Below are 25,558 nucleotides of genomic sequence, written 5' to 3' on the forward strand. Positions count from 1 at the left end.
AAGTTGAAACCCAAACACAATGCTATATTTTATGCAAGAGTACTCCCTTGAAGAGTTTATCTTGCTTAGGATCTGCTCAGAATAGATCCAGCTTAGAGCATCTTTCATCTGCTATATTTGCTTGATGACATTTTAGAAGTACTATCATGGAAGAGCAATAGGATATTCCCATACAACCATAAATATCGATTATGCATGAACAAGTGCATGTTAATTTTATCTAAATACTTCTGGTTCAGTAGTGTCCAAGCCGTTGTAAACATGAATCTTCTATTTGTTGTAATAATATTTTCAATTTTCAATCACGTGGTTATATCTTATAGCAGCGGTTACTGTACACCTAAAGCAATCTTTAATCTACATAGGCGTCGGCTTAGCCCCCCCCCCCCCCCCACTTTTTTTGCTAAGTTAGACCTAACCATTAGGCACATAGCAGAATAGAGGGTTCAGTCGCCCCCCCCCCCCTTTTTTTTCGCAGGAAACATTATTGTTCCGTAATGTACGTTTGAAAGATCGAAAAGTTGAAATCAAAGGCATACTAGCCCCCCCCCCCCCCCCGGATTAGGAATTTCGTTATTTTGAAAAAAAAAGAGAATTTGGTAGGTAAGATTTTTTTTTTTATTGGAACTATAGGTATACTCTGTTCCCCCCCCCCCCCCCCCCCCCGGAGTAAGATTTTCATTATTTTGGGAATGAATTAGGGTTTTTTTCTCTCAATATTTCTGAGGATCAGTCTAGCCCCCCCCCCCTTTCAATTTGCTTCCGACGCCAGTGATCTATGTAATGATAACTAAGTATATATATATGTTTTACACAATTAAAAAAACTACAAGATGTGTCGTCACTAAATGATTCCATACTCCGTTGTGGAAACTGAATACACTCTCTTTATATCCACCGGTATGTTCCACTTATTGTAAAGTCTTGTCATGGAGAGATAGGACGTCAGTTTGTTGCCGGCGACCATTGCATTGGCCTGATCATTGTCTATAGGCTGAGTGAAGATCAGATCATGTCCGGCAGGAATGTGTGAGGCGAGTCTACAGAACAGAGCTTTAGCAATCTTTGGATCATCAGCATACAGCGGATACATCTTGTATCCTACATCAGACGGACGTACCACCCCGTACCCAACAACACGTCCACTCTTTAAGGCCACGTAAGTGTTGGCTAGCTGGTGCTCGGCCCAATTACTGATGTAGACTGGTCTCGGCACCGTATGTATCTCGGAGTCGTATGCAATGACGTCATCAAACTTAATGTCACGTGCACTGACGATCTCGAAGTCTCCCTCTGGAACGTCTGCTATAAACTCTGGATTGACAGGTCCTTGGTTATAATGGAAGGTGTACGACTTGATGGTCCAGCCGAACTGGGCGTAAAACGTGATCCGGTTAGATAGCGAAGTCCCCCCGACATTTCTATCTCCCATCACTTTCATCACGTCCCGGAACATCTGTTTTCCGATCCCCAACTTCCGGTATTCGTCCTTTACGACATTCATTCCAGAGGACGCTATGGTGTCGCTGTGAGCAAGGATCCCGTTATGACCTGTTGAATGGAAATAAGCGAAATGCAACAAAAATTCTGTCGAAATATCTGGACCCCAAGTACTAGTATCTAATTTTATTGCAATTTAAACTCACTTGTCAGTTTTGTTAATATAAGTTTCTCTACATTTATTTTACAAATTTATCTCTTAAGAAATGACTGAAGAGCAAAACCGTCATTTTGATCTGTAGTGAACATTTTCAGTGGTTCGTTATATAAAAACACAATGAAGTTCAAGTTTTTCAATGATTTTTCATTTATACCTGTATTAACATAAACGAGAATTCAAAAGAATCCTTTTAGATATATTGACTTAATTGGTTGGTATATGATCAAATCATGTGGGAAGACCTCACATACGGCTTAAAGAAACTCATCAAATAATCAACCAGGCTTATATCCCAATGAAATATCAAAACATTGCCTTTTATTTCTTAATTAAAACATGACAACCGTAATCACCGGTCTCTATGGTACTGACCTATGACCTCCCCGTTGTCCTTGACGACCACCACCAGTCCCGTGGGGTCGGTATTGAAGACACACTCCAGGTACGACATCTCCATGTTCCACTTATTCTCTGCCAGGAGGGCATACAAACTGGGCAGGTCGGCGCGCTTCATGGGCCGGATCTCGTACCGGATGTCTTCTGTGCTGTCACTTAGACTGGAACCAGCCAAAAAATAAAATTTAAAAAGTGTTCGAAAAAATATTTCCTCAGGATACAGACCCCTTTATGAGATAATATTTGAACGCTTATTACAATTTGAAAGAAAATTTTTACTTTGATTTGTAAAAATCTTTGTTTCCCTTATATTAGATACTTGAATAGTTAAGGAACGGTACGAAGCTACATATCTGGTAAACGGCCAATAAAACGATATTTTGGAACGTGTAACCATAACACTTACCTGTGAAATGATCTTTTAATGGATATATCTATCCTTTTTTGGATACGTGTAACCATGACACTTACCTGCGAATGGACCTATTTATCCTTTTTTGAGAGAAAAGAATGCATTTCTGGAAACGCAATGTAAAGGGTCGGAGCGTCATAGTTTTCAGAACTGTTCTAGTCAACAAGACGCTATCTCATGGGTACAGTAAGTTAGAGATAAGTAATTATGCAATCGGTATCGCATTATCGGTAAGTGCTGTTAATTTTCACATGAAAGATTATACAGAATTACGATAAAAGATGAAATGATGAAAAATAATCGCTTGTAAACAAAAACTGAAATGACGATTTGCAATTCAAGCGAAATAAACTTTTTATTTACACTTGCAAATATGCTCCCTTATATATATATATATATATATATATATATATATATATATATATATATATATATATATATATATATATAATATATATATATATATATATATATATATATATATATATATATATATATATATATATATGAACCAATAGGATAGCGTAAACGTTCAATTTTGTGTAAATTTATTTAAGACGTCTCAATGATTATCACACGCTTATCGTTTAAGGGTTGCAATATTTTAGGTATCTCGTGGCCACCCGTTGTTTTTGACAAATGCCATCAGTTATAAATACAGGCACGTAGCATCGGGGGGGGGGGGGGGGGGGGCCTGGCCCCCCCACTTTTTCTCGCAGCAACAAATTTTTTAAAATTTACATATAAAAAAAGAATCATAACGGAGTTGCCCCCCCCCCACTTTTTTGGAAGTAAGTAAAAAATTGATATGAAAATAAGGAAATGAGGAGTCAAATAGAAGTAACACCCCCCCCCCCCCCCCCCCACGGATTAGGAATTTCCTGATTTGGAGGGAAAAAAATTTTGGTAGGAAAGAATTTTTGGAAGTATATTTAAGTCTACCCGTCCGAACAAATCGTGATTCGTCCGAACAAATAACTTATTCGTCCGAACAAATCTTAAGTCGTCCGAACAAATCGTAATTCGTCTGAACAAATAACTTATTCGTCCAAACAAATGTTCGTCCGAAAAATCGTAATTCGTCCGAACAAATAACTTATTCGTCCAAGTTCTCAGAGTCTTTGATGAATCCATCCTTGGCTAACTTCGTCACTGCTAACTCTTCCATGGTGGAATCAGTGGCCAATTTTCGTACTCTGTATAAATACTCCTTCACACCTTCTTCTGGTTGTTGTTGTATCCTCAGAAGGTCTTTGTTAATGGGAGAGGATGGCTTGAACCGATCGAAAAAGGCCTATTTAAAGATGTCCAAGGAATTTTTTTACGGGATCCAAGAATGTGAACCATTGTAAGGAAATCCCTGTTAAGTAAAAATGTAGCAAATGGATGACTCTCACTGCAGGGATATTGGCAAAGGAGATAAAAGCCATAAATGACCATTCCGTTGCTTATCCTCTACCATCAAACTTTGGGAGTTGTGGCGCTGGGATTTTGGGAATATAGGTTCTTCTTGGTGTTGTGGGTGGCTGGAAGAGGTTGAGGCAGTGAAGGTGGATGAGGAGGATGTCTGGCTGCAGTTTTTATCGTCAACATTTACTACTTCAATGTGTTCATGTTGTTCGTTTGAGCTATTTGCAGCAGCTTCCGTCCTTTTTAATTGCTCATTTTGCTGTAAGATATACTTGTTTCTTTCATGCAACTGTTGGTTTTTAGCTTGGAGTTGTCTCTCTTTGGATTGAATAGCGGTATAGGAATTCCACAACAGCATCTTCAATCCTTTCCATGGTTCCTGGTAACACGGTTGTTGACTGAGGTGTTGGATTTCATGTTCTGTGCGATTTCGTCAGTGAAGCAGCAACTACTTTGAATGACCCAAGTCTTTCGTGTGAAAAATATGATATCTGGAAACCAAACCGAAAAAACAGAAAAGTGAATGTCAAGAAAACTGAATTTACAGCATCACCAAACTGTCCATTATATAACGCTCCACACACACTCAACCAGTGCAGAAACTTCAGAAAGAAACCACTGAGAGAAAGAAAACAAATATTACGTGACAACAACTTTTGTTACAAATGCTGCGAGTCCAGAGCTCATGTGGATGCTAATGTGAAATGCTTAGGATGTGGTAGTGAAAGACACAACACAGCTATGCATACTACGTCCAAGTACCATCAAGCTCATCAAGGAACCACTCCAAGACTTGACGGTGGGGAGCCACTTGGAGCCTCTGTAAGATTTGACAACAGGAGACACGATATCAACAACTAGTGTACTGCCGTTTGTGGTGACAACTTTTCAGGACGATCATGTGCAAAGACTGTTCTTGTCAACGTTTATCATGAGAGTGATCCAATCCGAACTTTAACCATGTACGCTATAATCGATGATCAAAGTAATTGCACACTTGCAAGATCATAACTTTTTGACTACATGCATAAATCCAAATCAGTGACTCACCAATTTACACTGACTTCGTGTGCTGGACGTCAACAGATGAGTGGACGCAGAACTTCAGGCTTCTTTGTGTCATCCATCGATGGATCCGTAACCATGGAACTTCCGATGGTAACTGACTGTAATGACATTCCTGACGATCGAAGTGAATTCCCACACCAGATGTCATACGCCATCAACCACATCTGCGTGACATACCGATTCCTGCACTTAATCCAGATGCACAGATACTGTTACTTATCGAACGAGATTTAGCAGAAGCACATCATGTCAAGGACCAACGTATTGGAGCTCGAAATGCACCCTTTGCACAACAGTTGAACCTTGGATGGGTCGTGGTCGGGGATGTTTGTTAAGAAAGATTCCACAAACCAAACATTACAACATACAAGACTACCATAATTTACAGCCATCGTGAAACCATTTTTAAACCATGTTCCAATGTGTTTCAGTTAAAAAACAACATCGACGTCTGAACATGAAATATGTTGCTCTAAATTTCGAATTCAGAATTCGAAATTCAGAGCAACATATTTCATGTTCAGACAGATGATAATGAGACTGGACTATCAATCGACGATCGTGAATTCATGGAATTAATGGATAAATCCTTTCCGAAAGATCAAGATGGACGATGGAAAGCGCCCCTCCCATTTAGAAATCCACGACAGTCACTACCAAACAACAGATGTCAAGCATTAAAACGTGCTCAAATGCTGCATGCCAATTTACAGAAAAATCCTACAAAGAAAGAGCATCTTGTGACATTCATGAAGAACCTCATCGAAAGTGACGCCATGGAAATCGCTCCAACATTAGACCCCAAAAAAGAGTGTTGGTACTTACCATTGTTTGGTGTTTACAATCCCAAAAAGCCAGACAAAATTCGTGGTGTCTTTGATTCTTCTGTGAAATTTCAGGGAGTTTCATTAAATAGTGTCTTATTGAGTGAACCAAAATTTGTGAATGACCTAACTGGTGTATTATTGCGCTTTCGTAAAGATGCAGTATGAATTATGGCCGATATTGAACAGATGTTTTACAGATTCCTAGTGACAAAAGATCATCGTGACTTTCTACGATTTTTCTGGTACCGCAACAGCGATCCAAACGAGGAACTCATCGAGTACCGTATGAAAGTCCATGTGTTTGGAAACACACCATCCCCAGCTGTAGCGATGTATGGTTTACAGAAAACGGCGGAAAACGCAAACGTCGGCGGGCGTCTTAGTCAATCTCCGTTACCCATAAACCAAAAACAACCGATCATCATTGACAGGAAATCACATGCTGCCATTTTACTAGTCAGACATTATCATGAGAGGGTACAACACTAAGGTAGAGTGTTCACAGAAGCTGCCCTACGATCTCATGGTTTCTGGATTATAGGAGCCTTTAAGATTTTCAATTCTGTGTTACATAAGTGTGTGATTTGTAGGAAACTACGTAGACCTTCCTCTCAACAAATCATGGCTGACCTGCCAGCAGACAGAGTTGTTCCGTCACCTCCGTTTACTATTGTAGGCGTCGACGTTTTTGGTCCGTGGAACATTGTAGCACGCAGAACACGAGGAGGATTAGCACATTCGAAGAGATGGGCCATACTCTTCAGCTGTCTCACATCTAGGGCAATCCATATTGCGGTCATAGAGGAGCTTAGCAGTTCAGCATTTATAAATGCCCTTCCACGATTCATATCCATACGAGGAGCCGTAAAGGATTTTCGATCAGATCGTGGAACGAACTTCGCAGGAGCATTAGATCACATTAATGTTGATGCGATTTATGTAGAGTCTGGACCAGTAAAGAAATTTCTGTCTACAAATGGAGCCAAATGGACCTTTAATCCTCCCCATGCGTCACATATGGCCGGATCATGGGAAAGAATGATCGGGATTGCAAGGAAGATTCTTGACGCTCTTCTACTCAACACTAAAACCAAGGAACTTACTCATGAAGTTTTGTGTACATTTATGTGCGAAGTTACCGCAATCATGAACTCTATAATCCAGTGATTATTAGTCCATCGATGTTGTTAACTCAGAAGGACTTCAGTGTTGACTTGATGCGTGATGACTCTCATAACATTAAAGACATGTACGTATCGCAGTGGAAACAAGTCCAGTATCTCTCCAACATGTTTTGGAAGCGATGGCGAGATAAGTACTTGCAGAACTTACAAGTCCGTCGTAAATAGCAGAATAACCAACATGATCTGAAGACTGGTGATGTCGTTCTCATTCGCGATCCGACGGTTCATCGCGGACAGTGGCCTCTTGGTCTCGTTACAAGAGTTTTCCCGAGTCAGAATGATGGTAAAGTCAGGACGGTGGAGGTTCGCATCGTCAGAGATGGGAAACGTGTGACATTTGTGAGACCCATTACATAAATTGTATTAATTATTGACTAGGTCGTAACTATACTTGTTGCTTACAGTGAACTGACGAACTGTTATTATAATTACCAATAAAACGTTGGTGAATGTATATGTGTAATTAATCTTACTAGTACTAGTTAAATATTTTTAATAGTTAACATTTTTCATACTTGTAATATCTGGATGATATTAGGTGGGGAGTGTGGTGTTTTCAGGAATATTCTACGTACGAATTAATCTTCTTGAGTGAGTCACTCCCCTTTTCTTCTACTCTCTTGTCATTAGAGATTTTTGCACTGAGCCGTGCAGTACACAACTTCGGTAGAGTCACCGTAATATCAGTTTGTACAAGAGTACACATTCCTTTCAAGAAACTTATAGCCCTCCGGTGTAAGTACTTGTATTTGTTTATTATTTATATAATATAAACCATATGTTCAGTGTTTATTGATATAATGATGATGTAATGTAAACAAAGAATAGTTCACTCATTGGCGCCAAAATCATCCGTGCGTGAAATTATAGGTATCATGTTTATTAAGTAAATTTACTAAAATATTGTGAATTATTTTACATGTATACTTATTGATATCATTATACATTGTGTCCAACATTATTACAAGAATTTCAATTCTATATTTTACTTTATTTACATTGAAAGAATTCAGTCAGTCTATTTTTTCAATCAGTGTATTCATACAGTCAGTATTATATAAATAGTGCCTGTTTGGGAGGGTAACAGTTGAAATTGACACCCCGAGAAAACCATTGTCAACCGACGCGAAGCGGAGGTTGACAATGGTTTTCGAGGGGTGTCAATTTCAACTGTTATCCTCCCAAACAGGCACTATTTATTTTGTTATTATACTGAATGTCTTTTTAAAAAATTTTAAGAAAATTTTACTGCTTTTATATAGGAATAACGTGAATTCTACAGCGAACCGTACGCGCATAATTTTCGCGCATGTAACATTTTTTAATGTTACCCGTTGCCAAGTGCGTTGCTAACGCTGAGGGTAATAGTATATAAATAGTGCCTGTTTGGGAGGATAACAGTTGAAATTGACACCCCTCGAAAACCATTGTCAACCTCCGCTTCGCGTCGGTTGACAATGGTTTTCTCGGGGTGTCAATTTCAACTGTTACCCTCCCAAACAGGCACTATTTATTTTGTTATACTGAATGTCTTTTTTAAAATTTTTAAGAAAATTTTACTGCTTTTATATAGGAATAACGTGAATTCTACAGCGAACCGTACGCGCATAATTTTCGCGCATGTAATATTTTTTAATGTTACCCGTTGCCAAGTGCGTTGCTAACGCTGAGGGTAATAGTAAATATTATTAACTGCGTCTTAACCAATCAGATTTCAGTATTTAATATGAAAGTATAACAATAAATATTATTAACTGCGTCTTAACCAATCAGATTTCAGTATTTAACATGAAAGTATAACAATGTCAAATGTCAGTATTTTCAGTATTGTAAATCTATTTTATTATTTTTCAGCTTTTTTACTAAAAGCGTACTACATACTGTAGAAATACATACTATGAATAAAACTGAACATCTACAAACTCAAAGGCTTGAGTTGGTTTCAGTATACTTATTATATGTATAAATAATTTTGCGGTATTTTTAAACATTGATAACAGTTCGGTCAAATATATCGTATCACTTGGAATATCTTGAAATTACTTCGAGTATATAAAAAATATTATACATGAACATAAGAAATACGTGCACCTTAAATTAATTGAAATTAATCTTTAAAAATATCATAGTTGAGAAAAATCAACATGCTTATTCGTATTAAAAACACACACAAAATTAATTAAACGTACCCTTAGTCAATTAATAAAAGCATAAGATCGTTAACACTTATATATTCTTTAATTTTCGTCTATGACATGTCCCCTCAACTAAAAGGTCCGCATTCAGAAGTCCGCTGTCGGGTGTCTTAGATTCCGAAAATGTTAAATTAGAGTTGTGTATGATCAATCTATGGCGGCCCTTACGACGCATATCTAAATCCAGTTTATTCATTTTTTACATTGCGGTGACCCTCGTAGAACATTTTCATTTTTCAAAGTATTTATAAAAACCATCTTCATTGTTAACGTTTAATACTTGATAATTCATGTTGCGCATTTTGAAATTAAATGAATATTCAGTTCTGTTGAAACATTTTTCTGATGCCTGAACCAGGAGTTGACCATTCCATATGGAAACTTAGGAGGAAACATGCAGCCCGTTAGTATAACTTGTTCCGTGCAATATATATAACCAAACTTGAACATTGTAAGTTCATTAAACACTATTTCCAGACGTTGATGTGCAGAGGCCGAATAAATAAAACCATTAACTCTATTTAGATATTTCTTTTGTTTGTATATTTTTTGTAACTTTCTGCTTTATTCTTATTTAATTTGTTATTAAGTATTTTGCTAAAAAATAATATTTGTTTTTTTTAGTTTTTTGTAAACTTCCGGGGATGTATAACCACATATTCCCCAAATGGTGACAGCGGTAGGATGCATCTGAGCTTGTATAAATCAAAGGTTTCTTTTTGCATTTTTGAAGTTTTTACTTTAACATTTCATTATTTGTATGTTTCCATGCATAAAATTCCACAATGTCGCAGGTTCCGAAATGAAAGTTCGAGTTTATCGCGAAAGGGTCGAGCGTCAAAGGGAGAACGCCAAAAGCGAAAGGAAAAACTATGCAGTTGTAGAGCCATTAAAATGGGATGTTCATTCACCATATGTACTTTTTGCCTATAGAGAGTTCTCAAATGAAACAACAGGTCTTACTACATTTGAACTTCTCTGTGCCAGACATGTCAGAGGCCGCCTGGATATCTTAAAGGGGCAGTAGGAAGAAATAACCGAAAATCATGCGCGTACAGTTCGCCTTAGAATTCACGTTATTCCTATCTAGAAGCAGTGACGTTTTCTTTAAAATTAATACACTCAGTATAACAAAATAAATAGTTTTTTTGACACCCCTCGAAAACCATTGTCAACCAACTGTTACCCTCTTAAACAGGCACTATTTATATAATGTTACCCGTTGCCAAGTGCGTTGATAACGCTGTGGGTAATAGAACGGATTATTAATTGCGTCTAAACCAATCAGATTTCAGTATTAAACATGAATGTATAATAAAACGTTCTGTTTATTGACTATTAGGGAACATGTATTGCTTCCCTCGTGGTGTTATGATGGTGTTATTGTACATATAAATGACAATTATATACAATACAATTTTTTCATTCAGCTGCAACCAAATAGAACTAAAACTTTTTGAAAACATTTTTTTTTTTTACATTTTTACATTTAGTAAAGTACTTGATTCCAATCCTGATATGCTTAAAAGAGAGTGCTTTGAAGAGTTTACTTTGTAAAGAATCTGTTTGCATTGAATCTAAAACACATTTTATTCGCCGGCAAAATGTACAAAAAAGAGGTAGGAAACATTCTAAAAGTACTATGATGGAAGATAAAGTGGAAATTCCCTAGAACCTCACGTATTGATAATGCATGAAAAGGTGCATTTAATTATACTTCATTTGTCTGAGTGAAGACTTTGTGGAAAGTAGTGTCCGGGAAGTTGAAAACAATAAAACCTTTTATCGGTTTAACTTTCGTTATGTCTGTTTTCAGGTAAAGGTGTAGAAAAAACATTGATATGTATGTGTTAAATGTTGTTATTAAACACATATCAACAAACTTTATTCTTTATAATAGTATTTATTATTAGTTATATAATCTTTTAAAACACTGGTTGTGTTATCTCTAAATGATGCAAAACTCCGTTGTGGAAACTGAATACACCCTCTGTATGTCCACCGGTATGTTCCACTTGTCGTAAACTCTTGTCATGGAGATGTACGACGTTAGTTTGTTACCAACTACAAATGCATTGGCCTGCTCATTTCCTATAGGCTGAGCAAAGTTCATAACCTGTCCGGTTGGAATATGCGAGGCGAGTCTGCAGAACAGAGCTTTGGCAATCTTGGGATCATCCGCATAGAGCGGATGCATCTTGTATCCTACATCAGACGGACGTACCACTCCGTACCCAACAACACGTCCACTCTTTAAGGCCACGTAAGTGTTGGCTAGCTGGTGCTCGGCCCAATTACTGATGTAAACTGGTCTTGGTACCGTATGGATTTCAGAATCGTAAGCAATAACGTCATCAAACTTAATGTCACGTGCGCTGACGACCTCGAAGTCTCCCTCTGGGACGTCTGCTATGAATTCTGGGTCGACAGGTCCTTGGTTGAAATGGAAGATGTGTGACATGATAGTTAAGCCGAACGGGGCGTAGAACGAAATCCGATTGGTTAAAATATTCCCGAAACCATTCCGATCTCCCTTCGCTTTCATTTGTTCCTGAAACAAATGTTTTCCAATCCCTAAATGACGATACCCGTCCTTTATGATGGTCAATCCGCCACCCACTATGGTGTCGCTGTGAGCAAGGAGTCCGCTATGACCTGGATAAATGAATAGGCACTATACAGCCAAATGTTATTTTCAAATATAGTATTATTTGTATGAGTTTAAGACATTCAACTGCACGTATCAAGATTTTGAAGAATTAAAAAAAAAACTGGATCAATCTAGAAATGCAGTTATCTGTATTTGATTTACCGTAATTTAGTCCTTAGGCAAAGCGCTGACAGTTTGTCTGCATAAAAGCTTAATTAGATATTTTAAAGAAAGTAAACCTTTGATGATTTGAGTAAAAAATATACCAGGAATAATTTAGTGTATGAAAACTATGTTCAACATACTTCAGATGTTTATCATATACATATCAACCTCCTGGAGAGCTAAAAGTAGGACTGTTACATTTTATTACTATTGAACAGGGGTAATCTATATGATTTATCCTCGTACTGTCTTGTTGTTTTCCTGTTGCTATTATGCATATAAATGTGAGATCAAACAACAAAATATTATTGGGGACAGTGATCTTAAACGATAAAGTTCTGTCATCATAAAGTTGACAAGAATAGGATGGGACTGGGTAAAAGATACAAAGAGTCACGTGACGTTAAGCCGCATGGACGTGTTCGTTCCACGCTCCGTGTTTTTGGCAGATTTTAAGGAATTTAAATACTTTTTTGGCTGAATCTCCTTCGCTAGTTTTGTATATAGTGTGTTTGTATATAAAGTTTTTCTTTGAATCATCCTTTTCATTCACCTTACGATTTATTTAGACCGGGTCTTTTAATCTGTGTACAACATGGTGTTTTGTATTCAATGCATCGTTTAGAAGTGAACTGCACCTTACCGCGTGTGTTCTGAGTGAATTTCTCTTACCTTACGGGAAAAATTCAGAAACCCATCAATTTTAATGACAAAAATCCATGGGTTAAAACAATAGGCGCTAATCGTATTTCTGATTAGGAACTCTCTGTGGCAACAAGCAAAGTTGTGAACGATATATATTTACATTTTCCAGTGTCTTTGCCTGTGATAACACTACGTATCGATTTTTTACTATATAACCCATAATACAAATGACGCCAAATCGAGGCGCCAGCGGGGTTTGCTTACTTATATTTAAATATTTAATCGTACGATGGCTTAAAACTATATAAATATAAGTAATAAGGAATCATTCTTTGAATATTATGAGGTGATAATTTCGGTCGGGGCGTGATGAAATCTATCATAAAGCCCTTCCAGCTTTATTGGATTTGATCACGCCCCGACCGAAATTATCACCTCATAATACTCAAAAAATGATTCCTTATTCCTTATTTAATGCGTTCAAAAAGACAGAGGTCCTATGGCGGGTCTCTGTCAAATCGTCCAAAAGCAAGTCAAAACTCCCTCAGGCTTTGATATCAGAAACAGGCAGATTAGTGTATATGACATAAGTCCCTTCTTCGCAGGTACTAATGAACCATCTGAGCAGGTTCTCATAATTATGGTCAAATAGGTCCCTCTGTCGGTAGATGATAAAGAAATCATGAAAATGCTAAAACAGTTTGGTCTAAATTTCACCAGTGACTTAAAGTATGAAAATATTCGGGAACCAAAAAGCAAGAAAAATGACTGGAATAACGGCTTTATCTATGTTAGCGCTCTTTCGGATGTCAAATTTCTACCCCGTAAATGCAAATGCGCAGGGTTTCAGTCTTTCATATACCACTACAGCCAAACTTCAAACAAACGCACCCCACTTTTTACTTACTTCTGAGAGGCTACCCACTATATAAGAGACTGCCATAACTCGTCCAGATGTAAGGTTTGTAAGAAGGGCGGTCACTCCCCGAGTGACGATACATGTGATCATTACACATGTTCACGATAGCAGCACTCTGCGTGATGATATCCCCTAAGAATCTATTCGGGCCTTAAATGTCTCAAAGTTAACGTGGCAAACAATCATAATATCACAGTTAATGTTAAACATTGTTTTTCATATCCGAGTATATAATACCAGATAGTTCTTTATCACTGGTTTTAATGGTTCTGACCTATGAGCTCTCCGTTGTCCTTGACGACGACCGTCAGTCCTGAGGGGTCGGTGTTGAAGACACACTCCAGGTACGACATCTCCATGTACCACTTATTCTCGGCCAAGAGGGCGTGCAAACTAGGCAGGTCGGCGCGCTTCAGGGGCCGGATCTCGTAACGGATGTTCTTAGTATGCTCGCTCAGACTAAAGCCAGGAAAAAGAATAAAAAATAAAAATGAATTACAGAAAAAACCTCATGATACTTATCCCTTTATTAAATATCATTTTACAACCTTTGGGAGTTCTTTTCTTTTTTTTTTACAAACTTCTAGATTTTTAGCATAAATTCTTAAATGGTTTAAGAAACATAATAAGCAGCTACTGGTCCGACGAAACGGTAAAATAAAACGATTTCTTGGGATTCATGTACCAACAACAATTTCTACCTTCGAACCGATCTATATATCCATTTTTGAGAAAAAAGAAGACAGTTTTGGAAACGCAAAGTCCATGGTCGAAGAGCCATTATTTTCACAACTAATGTTCAATACGACGCTTTCTTCATATATATGCAAGTTAGAGATAATTGATATACATGTACAATGCGCATGATATGTACAATGCGCATGACAGATATATATATATATATATATATATATATATATATATATATATATATATATATATATATATATATATATATATATATATATATATATATATATGAACGAATAAGTCCTTGGCATAGGTAACGATATAAACGGAAGAGCCGATCAGGCGAAAGCGCTCTGGATTAAATTTGAGAGAAATGGATTATTGTGTTATCGTCTACTGAAAACCTTTTTAAATATATATATATATAGAATTATATACACCATACACCATGCGCTCACAGTTGTTCACCATGTGTTCATTTGAGTTCTTTGCTCCACTCCGTTTGCGCTTATCGTTCACAAAGCGCTCACCGTGCATTTACAAGCGTTCAGAAAAAGTCCCAAGGCTCTCGGAATAAATCGTTCATTTTGCATCCAAATAGCGTTTACATATCGTTCACCATGCGTTCACCGTTCACATTTCACTTGCGTTGGCGCTCCGTTTGCGCTCTGCGTTTGCTCACCGTTCACCGTTCATAAGCGATCACCAAATTCCGTTCAGTGTGCTCTCATCGTTTGCTTAGAGTGTGCTCACCGCTTGCTCGGCGTGAGCTCACCGTTCATTTGCTGTTCAAGTGAGAAAAGTAGAACGTTTCAGGGTAAAATAATTATTCAACAATTGGCAGGCCAGGTCATCTCATATGTAGGTAACGGAATAAAGCGATATAAGTATTAGTACTGATAAATAGCGGATCAAAAAGTTGTAATCTCCACTTGCAAACCACTTGGAATTTTGAAATGAAATCTAGAAGTCGATAATTAGATATGAACACTAGCAGTACGGTGCAGTTGACAAAAAAAGATATACCAGGTGATATATTATGTTTCTGTTTTATATAATACAATCAGGTCAAATCAACATTGAAATAGAAGACATAGATATATTAGTGTATTCCATTGTTATTGTTCAGACACTGTGTGAATTTATTATGCAGAGATCGAATAAAAAAGCAAAGGATTTTGATAGCATCCATCGTTATAAACGAAACAAATAGTATATGTTTTCATAATTTGGCATTTAACTAACGCACCTATATTTCCAACAAGAATGGTTCAATTTCATATTATCATCATTGTCATTGAAATACTATCAGAGAAATATTACAAATATCTTCTGTCTCCTTAATGCAGATGTAGAATTGATGAATCTTATAAAGAAAAATCCGGGTAAGTCCATCAGTTGCTACACAGGACAAAAGTTCGACACTTGTAACCAAAGGCAAAGATACCGTCTATCATACATTAAAATATCTAAAACGCTGGCAAGGATTAAATGTTGCACAATGACAAACGTTGCATTGATCTTTGCCACGTTGTTGTTTGCTTTTGGTGCTAGAGACTCTGCCGAGTTCTTTTCTTGTTTATACTTTACCAATTAACTCTAGATATGCCGAAAGTTAATCTCACGCAATTTCTGCCAAGAGCACATTGCCATTGGAATAAAGATTGCTGACCATGATATTTGACAATATAATCAACGTAATGGAGTTTAAAAAGATTTTGATATACGATTAAACATATGGATATAATCAAATTAGCATCCTTTTTTTTTAATTTCAAAAATTGTTATTATTTTTTTTGCCTGTACACATTGAGTTTATATGGATGGCAATGGGCTAAATGATATTATGTTAGGTTTAGCTTTCAGCTGTCAGTACCATATGACTTGAATAGATATCCAGGAGATAGTGAATATTCTTCAAGAATTTCAGCTGTCAAAATGCACATTGAAAAAAACAATTTCTCTCTTATAGGATTTGAATACTACTTGTCCGATAAAGAGACTGTACATGTACGGTGATTACGGACGTCTATTCTGAGATATTCGCTATTTAATTTCATGGTATCGATATCAACAAAGACGGAACCTACGACTGCTTGGCAACTGATGTCTTGGTACGTTTGTTGATATCAATCATAAGAATGGTAACCAATCAACATTCTATCCGTTCTATGCCGGTCTGAATTAAATGATGAACATAATTATGTGTACCACCTACAATTTTTCCTTGTTTCTTAAACAGTCTTTGATTAAACTTGGATTTGAGATGTGCATTCGAAAGAAAATCGTGATGGTAATCCTGGTTGGTTGATGCTTATCTCTGGATGACTGATGAACCTGTTAAACCCCCATAGTGCCGGAATGAGATGAACGGACAGACTAACAGACTACGTTTTGCTTGGGGTAGAAGGTCATTGCTGGAGGACACTCAAATTAATTCTATTAAAATATAAAAAAAAATCCTCTATTATTTACATGTATGTTAATATTTGGGAGCTGATTTTAGTCAACTCTCCTGTGCAGTAACTTTGGCAAAATGGACGTAAAACAATAATTGGAGCCTAGCACAAATCATCACCGCTGAGAAAGACTGAATACGTAAAAATATTTGATAAATTCGATAAAATGTATTCAGAAGCATTGTTTGTCAGGAAAACGTGTTCATGGTACTTTCAAAACAGTCAGATTTTAAATCATACGAGCAATGTAGATTGTTTTGAAGCCATCTGTATTGCTACACAAAATTTGATTGACTCTTCTATAGCGGTATCGTTTAGAATCAAGAGCAGGCAATCCAATCTAAAGATAGGACAACGACTAGTAAAGGCTAAACATAATTATTATTTGTTTGTTGAAAATTGCGTGAATACAGTTTTGCATCGTAGAGTTTTTGTGAACTCGAATCTTTTATTGTTACACAAAATGAGTCATCTGGGGGTTTTCGTTTATAGCTCTGAATTCTTGTTGGAAAGGTCCAATAGTTTATGTTACAAAGAATGTATTATTCCAATACACCTAAGAAGCTACATGAAATTACATATCGTTGATTTTAAAATTAAATAATTATCAATTAAAATTATCAATAAAATCAACTCTCTTCAGCAATTCAGTATTTTGCAATTTTGTATTGATATCTTTGACTGGAAATCTTAACATTTTGTTATGCTACGTTGACCCAGAATTCATAGCAAACGTTCCAGAATGAGACTTTGTGATACTGCATACGTGACGTTAAGTTTGATGACGTCATTCTTACGATTCTGAAATACATAGGTGCCGAGACCAATTTACGTCAGTAATTGGTCCGAGCACGAGCTAGGCAATACATACAGTACCGATCAGACCCAACCTAACACCAGAGTAAACCCTAACTACTTTTTACTTTCTGGGTTTACTTCGGGTTTACTCTGGGTTTACTTTTTGAAAATTTGGGTCCACTTAGGGTTTACTTGGGGTTTACTCGGGGTTTACTTTGGGTTCACTCGGGATTGCTTTTGGGGTCAACTGTACGCACTGAAGTGTGAAGCAGACCTGTATTTTATCTTACCATCTAACTGCCTGCAATTCCTGCCCCTTGTAGATTCCGAATATACAAGTAGCATCTGCTTTCAGGGGTATACTCTCTGGGTTTACTTTGGGTTTACTCTGGGTTTACTCTGGGACCACTCTCGTAAACCCAGATTAAACCCAGAAAGTAAACCCAGGGTTTAGTTTGGGTTAGGTTAGGTCTGATCGGTACCGTATGTGGCTTTCTAGAGTGAATGTATTGTTGGATAAAGGGGAGGGGGGCGTGTCCTTTGGACTTAGGATACACGTATACAGTGTATACTATAAATCACATATTCTAACCGGACGGATTCTGAACTTTGTAAGCCTGTAGGAAATCAGCAGACCAATGCATTATCGTCGGTTATGTGGCAATCTCTGAAAGCATGGTTGCTTAGCGACTCTACAAGCACAATCATCAAAGGCTGTATCGCCTAATTTCATAAAATAAAATCGTTACAATATCTTATTATATTACCATCAATTTTCCCTTCTTGGTACTGTTGATTTTATAGAGTGTGACCCAATATTCCAGATCAACACACTGTGGATTTCCGATTCCGTATCACCAATCTCTGAAACTGATGACGTACTTCGCATAAAATAACATCTGTATTGTAGAGTGCTTTAAAAGAGTTCGTTTCAAAATAGCTTTGTTATAATTATTAGTAAACGTCATATAGTTGATTTTGAAAAAATAGTTTTGTAATGAAAATTTTGAAATGGACAAGAGTATTTAATGCAATTATCATTATAACAGTAACTGGATCCAAAGAGCCGGATCACGTCTTGTTGCCAGGTGCGGATCATCAGATCAAAAATATATATATTCTCCAAAAACATACAGTATGAATCCACACACGTAGTAGTATATAAAAAAATCACAACACCGAAATAAACTCAACTAGTTTCATTATCAATCATCAGGAGTTGTGATTTTTTTCATTCATATATATATATATATATATATATATATATATATATATATATATATATATATATATATATATATATATATATATATATATATATATATATATATATATATATATAGCAGGGTTCCACTTATCACTACATATCACCCCGCCCATAAGAACCTCAACACCATCCTTAGAAATAATCTGCCCATTCTTTACACTAACGAAAGAATGGCTGATCTTTTCAAGGATCCACCAATGGCTGCATTTAAACGCCCGAGGATATATGGACACCCACAGGAGCCATGCACTGTCAGCTGTGAATAAATTTTGAAAAAATTGTGAAACGCTCGTATACGTGCATGTAAGGAAATCGTAAGTGTACTAGTACGTTCACCCCTGCGAATGTGTTCGGAATGTTTTCTTTATCGTTGCTAAGTACGTAATAAATTCACGAGACTTCACCAAGATTTGTACAGTTCCTGTGAAATTTCAAGCGGAAGTATAAGTGTTCGGATAATAGTGTAGTGTAAACGCATTGTATTATTGTATGTGTATTGTTATGCATGACCTCTGACCCTGGTCCACCCCAGCCTTACCTGGTCCAACCTACTGGAGCTCCAGTTCTGATCCTGCCGTATACCGCACCACACCTGTTACCCTGTTTTTCCTTATATATTTTTACCATTGTCTGTTGTCTGCCGCATATTGTCAGGTAAGACACCAGATATTTGAACTATATGTTTTGTAGTTTCTCGGCTACACAACATTGGCGTCGCCGGTAGGATATGTTTTGTAGTTTCTCGGCTACACAACATTGGCGTCGCCGGTAAACATTTATCGTATTTTTGTGTATTTTTGGATATTTTTGTCCACACGGCGATACACATATCGCCGGTTGGATTTTCTCGGTCAAATTCGTTTTTGAGCAATATATATATATATTATTTTGCATTGGACGTTTATAATAAGCGTCAGGTGCGTTATTCCTGCATTTTGACCGGCAATTTCATGTTTTCATAGTGTGTTTTTGTCACGGCGTGCTGACAGTTAGCACGTACGGCGTACGTCGTGATATTTTCATATCGGAACTCAATATTGTCATTATTTTTTCTATTGTGTATTGTAGTTTACTTGCGTTTTCATAAGCGTACTTAGAGCGAAATTTAGTATAATTCGTCTTGTATTTTTGTCACTCGTGTTTCTGTAAACACGTGGGTGACCGTTTCTCATGCATGATAAGCATGAATTGTAAACACGTGTTCAAGAGTATAAAATTTTCGTAGTTTTTCAATTATTTTTCGTATTTATGTAGTATATTGTCACGCTCAAGCGTTTATCTAACTTTGAAAGTCATATTTGTAGTTATTATTACCTAGAAAAGGTTTTTCTTATTTTTGACATTTTGTTTACTGTTTCGGTCGTCTTGTCTGTCGCCATTTTTAGCGCCAAATCGACTGTGACGTTTTAAAGTGAAAGTAACTTTCACTTTCGATTTCTCTTTTCTGAAAACGTGTTTGTTTACATTAGACTAGTTAGTAGTTTATAGAATATATTTTCAAGCTTTAGTTAGTGCCTTAGTTAGTAGTTTTAAGTAAGGTTATTATTGTTTACATAAACATTTACTTTATTCATTAGGAGAATTGATATTTTGAAATATTTTCTTGAACTCTTTTTGCTGCTGTTGCAGTATATCAGTTGTGGGCAGAATTATTTGATAAGTTCATGATATCATAAGGTCTTTACATATCTATTGACAATTATATTGTATTAAATTAGTTGAACATATCATAAGTTCAAGTAGTTTGGGCTATTATATTTGTAAATTTTTCAGAATTTTTAAAATTACACTTTAGAAAAAAAATTGTTTAAAAAAAAAAAGAGAATTTTTTTTTTTTTTCTAAATTTTTCAAATTGTTTTTTCACTGAACTAGGTTATTATTGTTCAGTCTCTGTTTTAAAACAAATTTTTGAGTTAGAGATATTTCATTTATTTGTCAAAATTAGTTCAGGCTTTGAAAATACTAAAGTTAGAACTGATTACTTAATGTGATCACCAGCATGCAGTCAACCATGCAGTCAATAATGGACAAATCATTGACTTACCATCAATATGATCAACAAGATGTATTCTAATCCAATCAACGTTGAATATAATATGTTTTACGGTGCGACCGTTGGGGCGAGCACAGCATGTGATCAAACAATGAATTATAATAAATTAATAAAATAAAATTAACAACGTGAAATTTCAATGCCAAAAAATAAAACATACATATTTTTCAGTAAATTTTCATTATTCATAGTTTATAAGATTTGTTATAATTTATTTATTTATATGTAGAACAATAGTTTTATCTCAGATACAATGTTGTTAAATAATAAAGATTTTAATATATAAATATTCATTGCACTGCATCTCCTCTTTTAAAGTGATTGTGATTATGATTGATTGATTGATTTCCCCCTTTTTTTTGCAGTAGACATTTTTTCTTAAACTTACATATAAAACTTGACTCATCATAGAGCTCCCCCCATGCTAAAGTTTTTTTCATTTTTGTCAATTTATACATAGAAAATCGACTTACCATGGATTTGCCCCTCCACTTAAAAAAAAATAATTAATGTTTAATTTTATTTTTAATTTACGCTTAAAAATATTTGCTTATCATGTTAAAAGAACATGGTGTTGTCTCTCTCCCCCCCCCCCCCCTCCCCCCGCATGTAATAAATGGAAGTGAAAATAAAGAAACCATTGATCTGCTAAAGAGCTGAAGGATTAGAATTTCCATGATTTATTTTTCTTTTTGCTTGCAAAGATTTTTTGGATGAGGCTGCCATCCACCCACCCACCCCCTTTAAAAAAAGGCGCTGCTACGTATAACGTTACGTTTCAGGAAATTACCGTAATTATAGTGAATAAAATATTTGTGAGCATTCATCCAAATTAGTGCAATTTACAACTGTTTCCTGTATCTGAAGAAATGTCCTTATTCGTCAGCTGTTCTTTATCTTAGCCTTTGCAAGATTTTAAGAGGATTTTGGTCATTTCAGCAGATTTACAATAACTTCAATTAGAGTAATTTCCCCTTATCAGTGCTTATTGTGACGTCAAAGCTGACGTTGGTTAAGTGTCGTCTTACTCTTTAAAACTCCCATGAGAAATAAAAGTATGCGAAGTATACTGTTTTATTTACTTAAAAAGCATGATGTTCTTAAAATTACACATCTTATAAGCTTTTCAAAGGTTTTACTTTGATTCTCGACAGAACGTGATGTTGGAACGTGAGGTTGGAAACCATTGGTACTATGAATTGTGGGTCAAAATTTACTGACTCCGAAAAAATATATCGGATCAATGTGTAAACGTTTGTGACGTCACACGATTATTTTTTATTGAAAGTGTACTGAGGTGAACTTTAGAGGTAACATTGACTGTATGTCGCTTACATCGTTATTGTTTTTACTGTCTAAATTTGTCTTGCTGATTCTCGTGAGAGTGTGAAGTGATAAAAATTGCCATGATTACAGGGAACTACTGGGACGATTAAAACGATGCATTACTGGTCCGATTTACTGACGCCAAAAAAATTCGTTGAATGAATGTGCAACTAGTCCGAATTTTCTATTCACACACACCTTGCCGGTAGAGCTCGCTTCGCGCCGGCGCTGCGCGCCGGCGAGCTGCGCTCGCTATTAGTGAGGGGGTGAGTGCACAGAGTGCATTTCAGCAACCATTAGTAGGTCCAGTGTCTACAGGCCAACTTTCCCTGCAGACAGGTACAGTGCTACATGGTCATAATGCCCCTCCAGGATTTAACCAACATTACAGTGGAATCCCTGCACCATATGGAACACCATATTCAGCTCAATACCCTCCACAAAGTGCTATTCTAAATCCATCGGGGGTAACGCCAGGTGTATCAATCGGACCAGAAAATAACAACACAAATATGTTAGTTGGAAGTTCTTCCATGACACAGGGAGGTTATTTACCGTCAAATGCCTATGGAGTGATGCCAACTGGATATACCGTTTCAAGGGCCACTGGAACAAGTTACACTGGTACATTTTCCCAGGCACAGGGTGGTTCGACTGGTTCCATACCGCCAAGTGTTCAGGGGTTAATGATGCCATACCAAACAACATCAAGTCTAAGTGGATTTCCTTCCCATGCAGCAAGCAGTTTCCAGTCATCGGTTTCTCAGGCATCAGTACTACCGACCACCAGTGTACCCATACCACAAAGCGGCAATATACCATTCAATGGTCAGGGTACTATTGTCAACATAGTACCATCTACCACCAATATACCTATACAACAGGGTAGTTATGTACCATTTAATGGTCTGGAAACCAATGTCATTATAGTACCATCTACTACCAATGTACGCATACAACAGGGTAGTTATGTACCATTTAATGGTCTGGAAACCAATGTGAATAATGTACCACCTACAAACAATGCATCCATACCACAGGGTGGTTACGTACCAATAAGTGGTCAAGATACAAGTGTCAATAATGTACCATTTACTAACAGCGTACCAATACCACAGGGCATCTATATACCGATGAGTAGTCATAGTACGAATCTCAACATGGTACCAGGTACATATACCAACAGTACTCCTATACCACAGGGCGGTTACTTACCGATTAGTGGTCAGGGTACAAACGTCAATAATGTACCACCTACAAACAATGCATCCATACCACAGGGTGGTTACGTACCAATTAGTGATCATGGTACAAATGTCAACATTGTACCACTTACCAACATTGCACCTGTACCACATGGCGGTGTCATACCATTCAGTGGTCAAGGTACAAACTCAAACCTGGTAACAGCCACTACACCACAAGCGGGTTACATTCCATGTACTGGTCAAGGTATTGATCTCAAGGTTATGTCACAAACATTATACCCACCAGTTCAATCAACACAGAACTCAAATACTTCCAACCAGTATGTGCCGTGTACACCAAATCAGGCTATGCTAAACATCACTAAACAACAGGTACTGACACAAAATCATATTCAACCACCACCAGGATTCCAACAACTACAGTCTCAACAGGTTTCACAACAGAGATATGCTCCGACATTGACAACACAAAATCAGCTGACACAACAGGTTTACACTCAAGCATTACCAACACCAGTCAGCATTCAGCAGCAACAACAACACAACTTACAGACACTACTCAATCAGAAGACCACTCCAACACTGCAGACCCAAATCAACATGAAACAGCCGCAACAACACAATTCTCAGACACAACTTCATCAGATTATCTCTCCACCACAGCCTTACACAATGCAGCAAAGCAGGTCAAATGTATACCATATTGGTCAAGTACATCAACAAACTCAAATGCGAGATTTACCATGTCAAATACTGCAAAATGTACCATGCCAAAATACAAGTATGGCACCAGCTCTGATGCAGCATCTGACCCCAGGCCTAACGGATCAAGTCATTCCGACTCTGTTAAATGGCAGTGACATACCTCCCCCTGGAGCAGGTTTGACAGTTACGGGTAGCATTCAGTACCAAGTCAATCCGGCAAAGTTGCAAAGTGGTTATGAACCACTAATGGCTTCAGCCAGTACTGAATCTATTCCTGGAAATGTGGAGAAGAGTTCCAAGATGCAGATGTTTTGCTACAATTCTGAGTCGGTCCAGACAGTGGGCGCTTTAAAACCGCTAACTGTTGAGGTATCTGACCAGGGTTCTTCAGTGTCTGGCAATATCCTTGAAACAGTCAAAGCAAGCATTTGTTCTGACCATGCACGGATCACACAGCCCTATGGATCTAAGCAAACACTCATGTTATTGCAGCAGTGCCAACAACCACATTTGCAAGGTGTACTTGCGCCACTCCTAGCACTTCAGTTGCCTCCTGAACAATACATGGCACAACCTCAACATCAGCCAATCATGTCGCTCTCACCACACCAACAGTTTGTAGAATGTTCACAAGAGCAGCAGATGACACTGACCACTATCGAGCAGCAACCTGCAACAATGCTTCCAAAGCAACACTTGTCAAACCTGCAATCATCCCCAGATCACGCTAACATAAAAAGTGGTAACATACACAGTGATTGTGGTGAAGATGATAGGCGAGATGTTTGGAATGAACATGAAATGTCAGATCTTGCTGAGGCACTGACTGATGGAAGAGAGCAGCCAGAGGTGTTTGATACACATGAACAAGACACTTTGCTGCGGACAGTCAAGAGACACTATGTTGAGGTCTATCAACGGCTGTCCACCCTGAAGAATCATGTCAACTCTTTGATCACAGACATGCAGACCATCACATAGGGAATGCAAGCAATTGACCTTGAGCAGAATCATCTGAAATATGACTGCTAGTGAGAAATAACTGTACATTTGTTAATAACTTATTGTGATTCATTTAGCAGAATGTTACATGTATCAAAACATTTGCAGCTGCTGATAAGTTGTTATTGACAAAACAGTATGAACATTACAATAAAATAAAATGTTATACAGTTGCAAAAGTAAATCAAATATGTAGCTCTGACCATCATTAATTTAGTAAACATTTGTTCCAAGCCAGTTTTTTATAAGGAGCTTGTAATTATTATTCATGTAGTATAAGCTAGTAGATTTTGTATGTTATTATAAACAAAATACATTACATGCATTTGTTTCAATAAGTAAGATACACATCATGTTCTGAACAAGTCAGTAGAATGTTATATGTTCGTCATTTGCTCTACTGAAGTTCAATATACTTAAATTATCATATTATTAGTATGTTATTCATGGACCTTGTATTTCAGTGGATGAAGAAGTTGAGTTCCAAAACCAGGGTCACGTCAAATTTATAGTTTATT

At 37.0% G+C, this 25,558-nt stretch overlaps 4 protein-coding genes and 1 long non-coding RNA gene across 6 annotated transcripts; 3 read left to right on the forward strand and 2 right to left on the reverse strand.

The window, feature by feature from the left end:
- Nucleotides 1-748: 748 nt before the first annotated feature.
- Nucleotides 749-2,689, reverse strand: LOC105317153 (holothin acyltransferase). Its single transcript, XM_066083678.1, has 3 exons — nt 2,528-2,689; nt 2,033-2,217; nt 749-1,551 (listed from the first exon to the last, which is right to left on the reverse strand). Exons 1-3 carry the CDS (start codon nt 2,605-2,607, stop codon nt 845-847), a joined length of 972 nt encoding a protein of 323 aa, XP_065939750.1. The 5' UTR covers nt 2,608-2,689; the 3' UTR covers nt 749-844.
- A 3,252-nt stretch (nt 2,690-5,941) lies between these two features.
- On the forward strand, nt 5,942-6,940 carry LOC136275649 (uncharacterized). Its single transcript, XM_066085284.1, has 2 exons — nt 5,942-6,105; nt 6,364-6,940. Exons 1-2 carry the CDS (start codon nt 5,942-5,944, stop codon nt 6,938-6,940), a joined length of 741 nt encoding a protein of 246 aa, XP_065941356.1.
- Nucleotides 6,941-7,467: 527 nt separating this feature from the next.
- LOC105331006 (uncharacterized) lies at nt 7,468-16,602 on the forward strand. Its single transcript, XR_010713797.1, has 3 exons — nt 7,468-7,692; nt 16,194-16,335; nt 16,464-16,602. It is a non-coding gene; the product is annotated as an uncharacterized lncRNA (long non-coding RNA).
- LOC105341162 (holothin acyltransferase) lies at nt 10,695-16,579 on the reverse strand. Of its 2 annotated transcripts, none has more exons than XM_066083679.1 (3): nt 16,440-16,579; nt 13,806-13,990; nt 10,695-11,807 (listed from the first exon to the last, which is right to left on the reverse strand). In XM_066083679.1, the coding sequence occupies exons 1-3, from the start codon at nt 16,493-16,495 to the stop codon at nt 11,101-11,103; spliced, it is 948 nt and encodes a 315-aa protein (XP_065939751.1). In that variant the 5' UTR covers nt 16,496-16,579; the 3' UTR covers nt 10,695-11,100. The 2 variants fall into 2 exon arrangements, with proteins under 2 accessions (XP_065939751.1, XP_011445826.3); XM_011447524.4 differs by lacking the exon at nt 16,440-16,579 and adding an exon at nt 14,233-14,342.
- Nucleotides 16,603-22,637: 6,035 nt separating the features above from the next.
- LOC136275650 (uncharacterized) lies at nt 22,638-25,019 on the forward strand. The gene has a single exon (XM_066085285.1). It carries the CDS (start codon nt 22,638-22,640, stop codon nt 25,017-25,019), a length of 2,382 nt encoding a protein of 793 aa, XP_065941357.1.
- Nucleotides 25,020-25,558: the final 539 nt, after the last annotated feature.

This window comes from Magallana gigas, chromosome 5 (assembly GCF_963853765.1).
Source record: "Magallana gigas chromosome 5, xbMagGiga1.1, whole genome shotgun sequence".
NCBI classification, from domain to species: Eukaryota; Metazoa; Mollusca; class Bivalvia; order Ostreida; family Ostreidae; genus Magallana; species Magallana gigas.

What these genes read in the sequence shown, in the direction of transcription:
- LOC105341162 (XM_011447524.4), bottom strand. Translation starts at nt 14,312, where the DNA reads ATGGCTCTTCGACCATGGACTTTGCGTTTCCAAAACTGTCTTCTTTTT. An exon ending in ATATATAGATCGGTTCGAAG is followed by an intron (nt 13,991 to 14,232) that starts GTAGAAATTGTT and finishes TCCTGGCTTTAG; the next exon opens with TCTGAGCGAGCATACTAAGA. An exon ending in GGACAACGGAGAGCTCATAG is followed by an intron (nt 11,808 to 13,805) that starts GTCAGAACCATT and finishes TCATTTATCCAG; the next exon opens with GTCATAGCGGACTCCTTGCT.
- LOC136275649 (XM_066085284.1), top strand. Translation starts at nt 5,942, where the DNA reads ATGGCCGATATTGAACAGATGTTTTACAGATTCCTAGTGACAAAAGAT. An exon ending in CCATCCCCAGCTGTAGCGAT is followed by an intron (nt 6,106 to 6,363) that starts GTATGGTTTACA and finishes TGTGATTTGTAG; the next exon opens with GAAACTACGTAGACCTTCCT.
- LOC105317153 (XM_066083678.1), bottom strand. Translation starts at nt 2,607, where the DNA reads ATGACGCTCCGACCCTTTACATTGCGTTTCCAGAAATGCATTCTTTTC. An exon ending in ATAAATAGGTCCATTCGCAG is followed by an intron (nt 2,218 to 2,527) that starts GTAAGTGTCATG and finishes GGCTGGTTCCAG; the next exon opens with TCTAAGTGACAGCACAGAAG. An exon ending in GGACAACGGGGAGGTCATAG is followed by an intron (nt 1,552 to 2,032) that starts GTCAGTACCATA and finishes TCCATTCAACAG; the next exon opens with GTCATAACGGGATCCTTGCT.
- LOC136275650 (XM_066085285.1), top strand. Translation starts at nt 22,638, where the DNA reads ATGTTAGTTGGAAGTTCTTCCATGACACAGGGAGGTTATTTACCGTCA.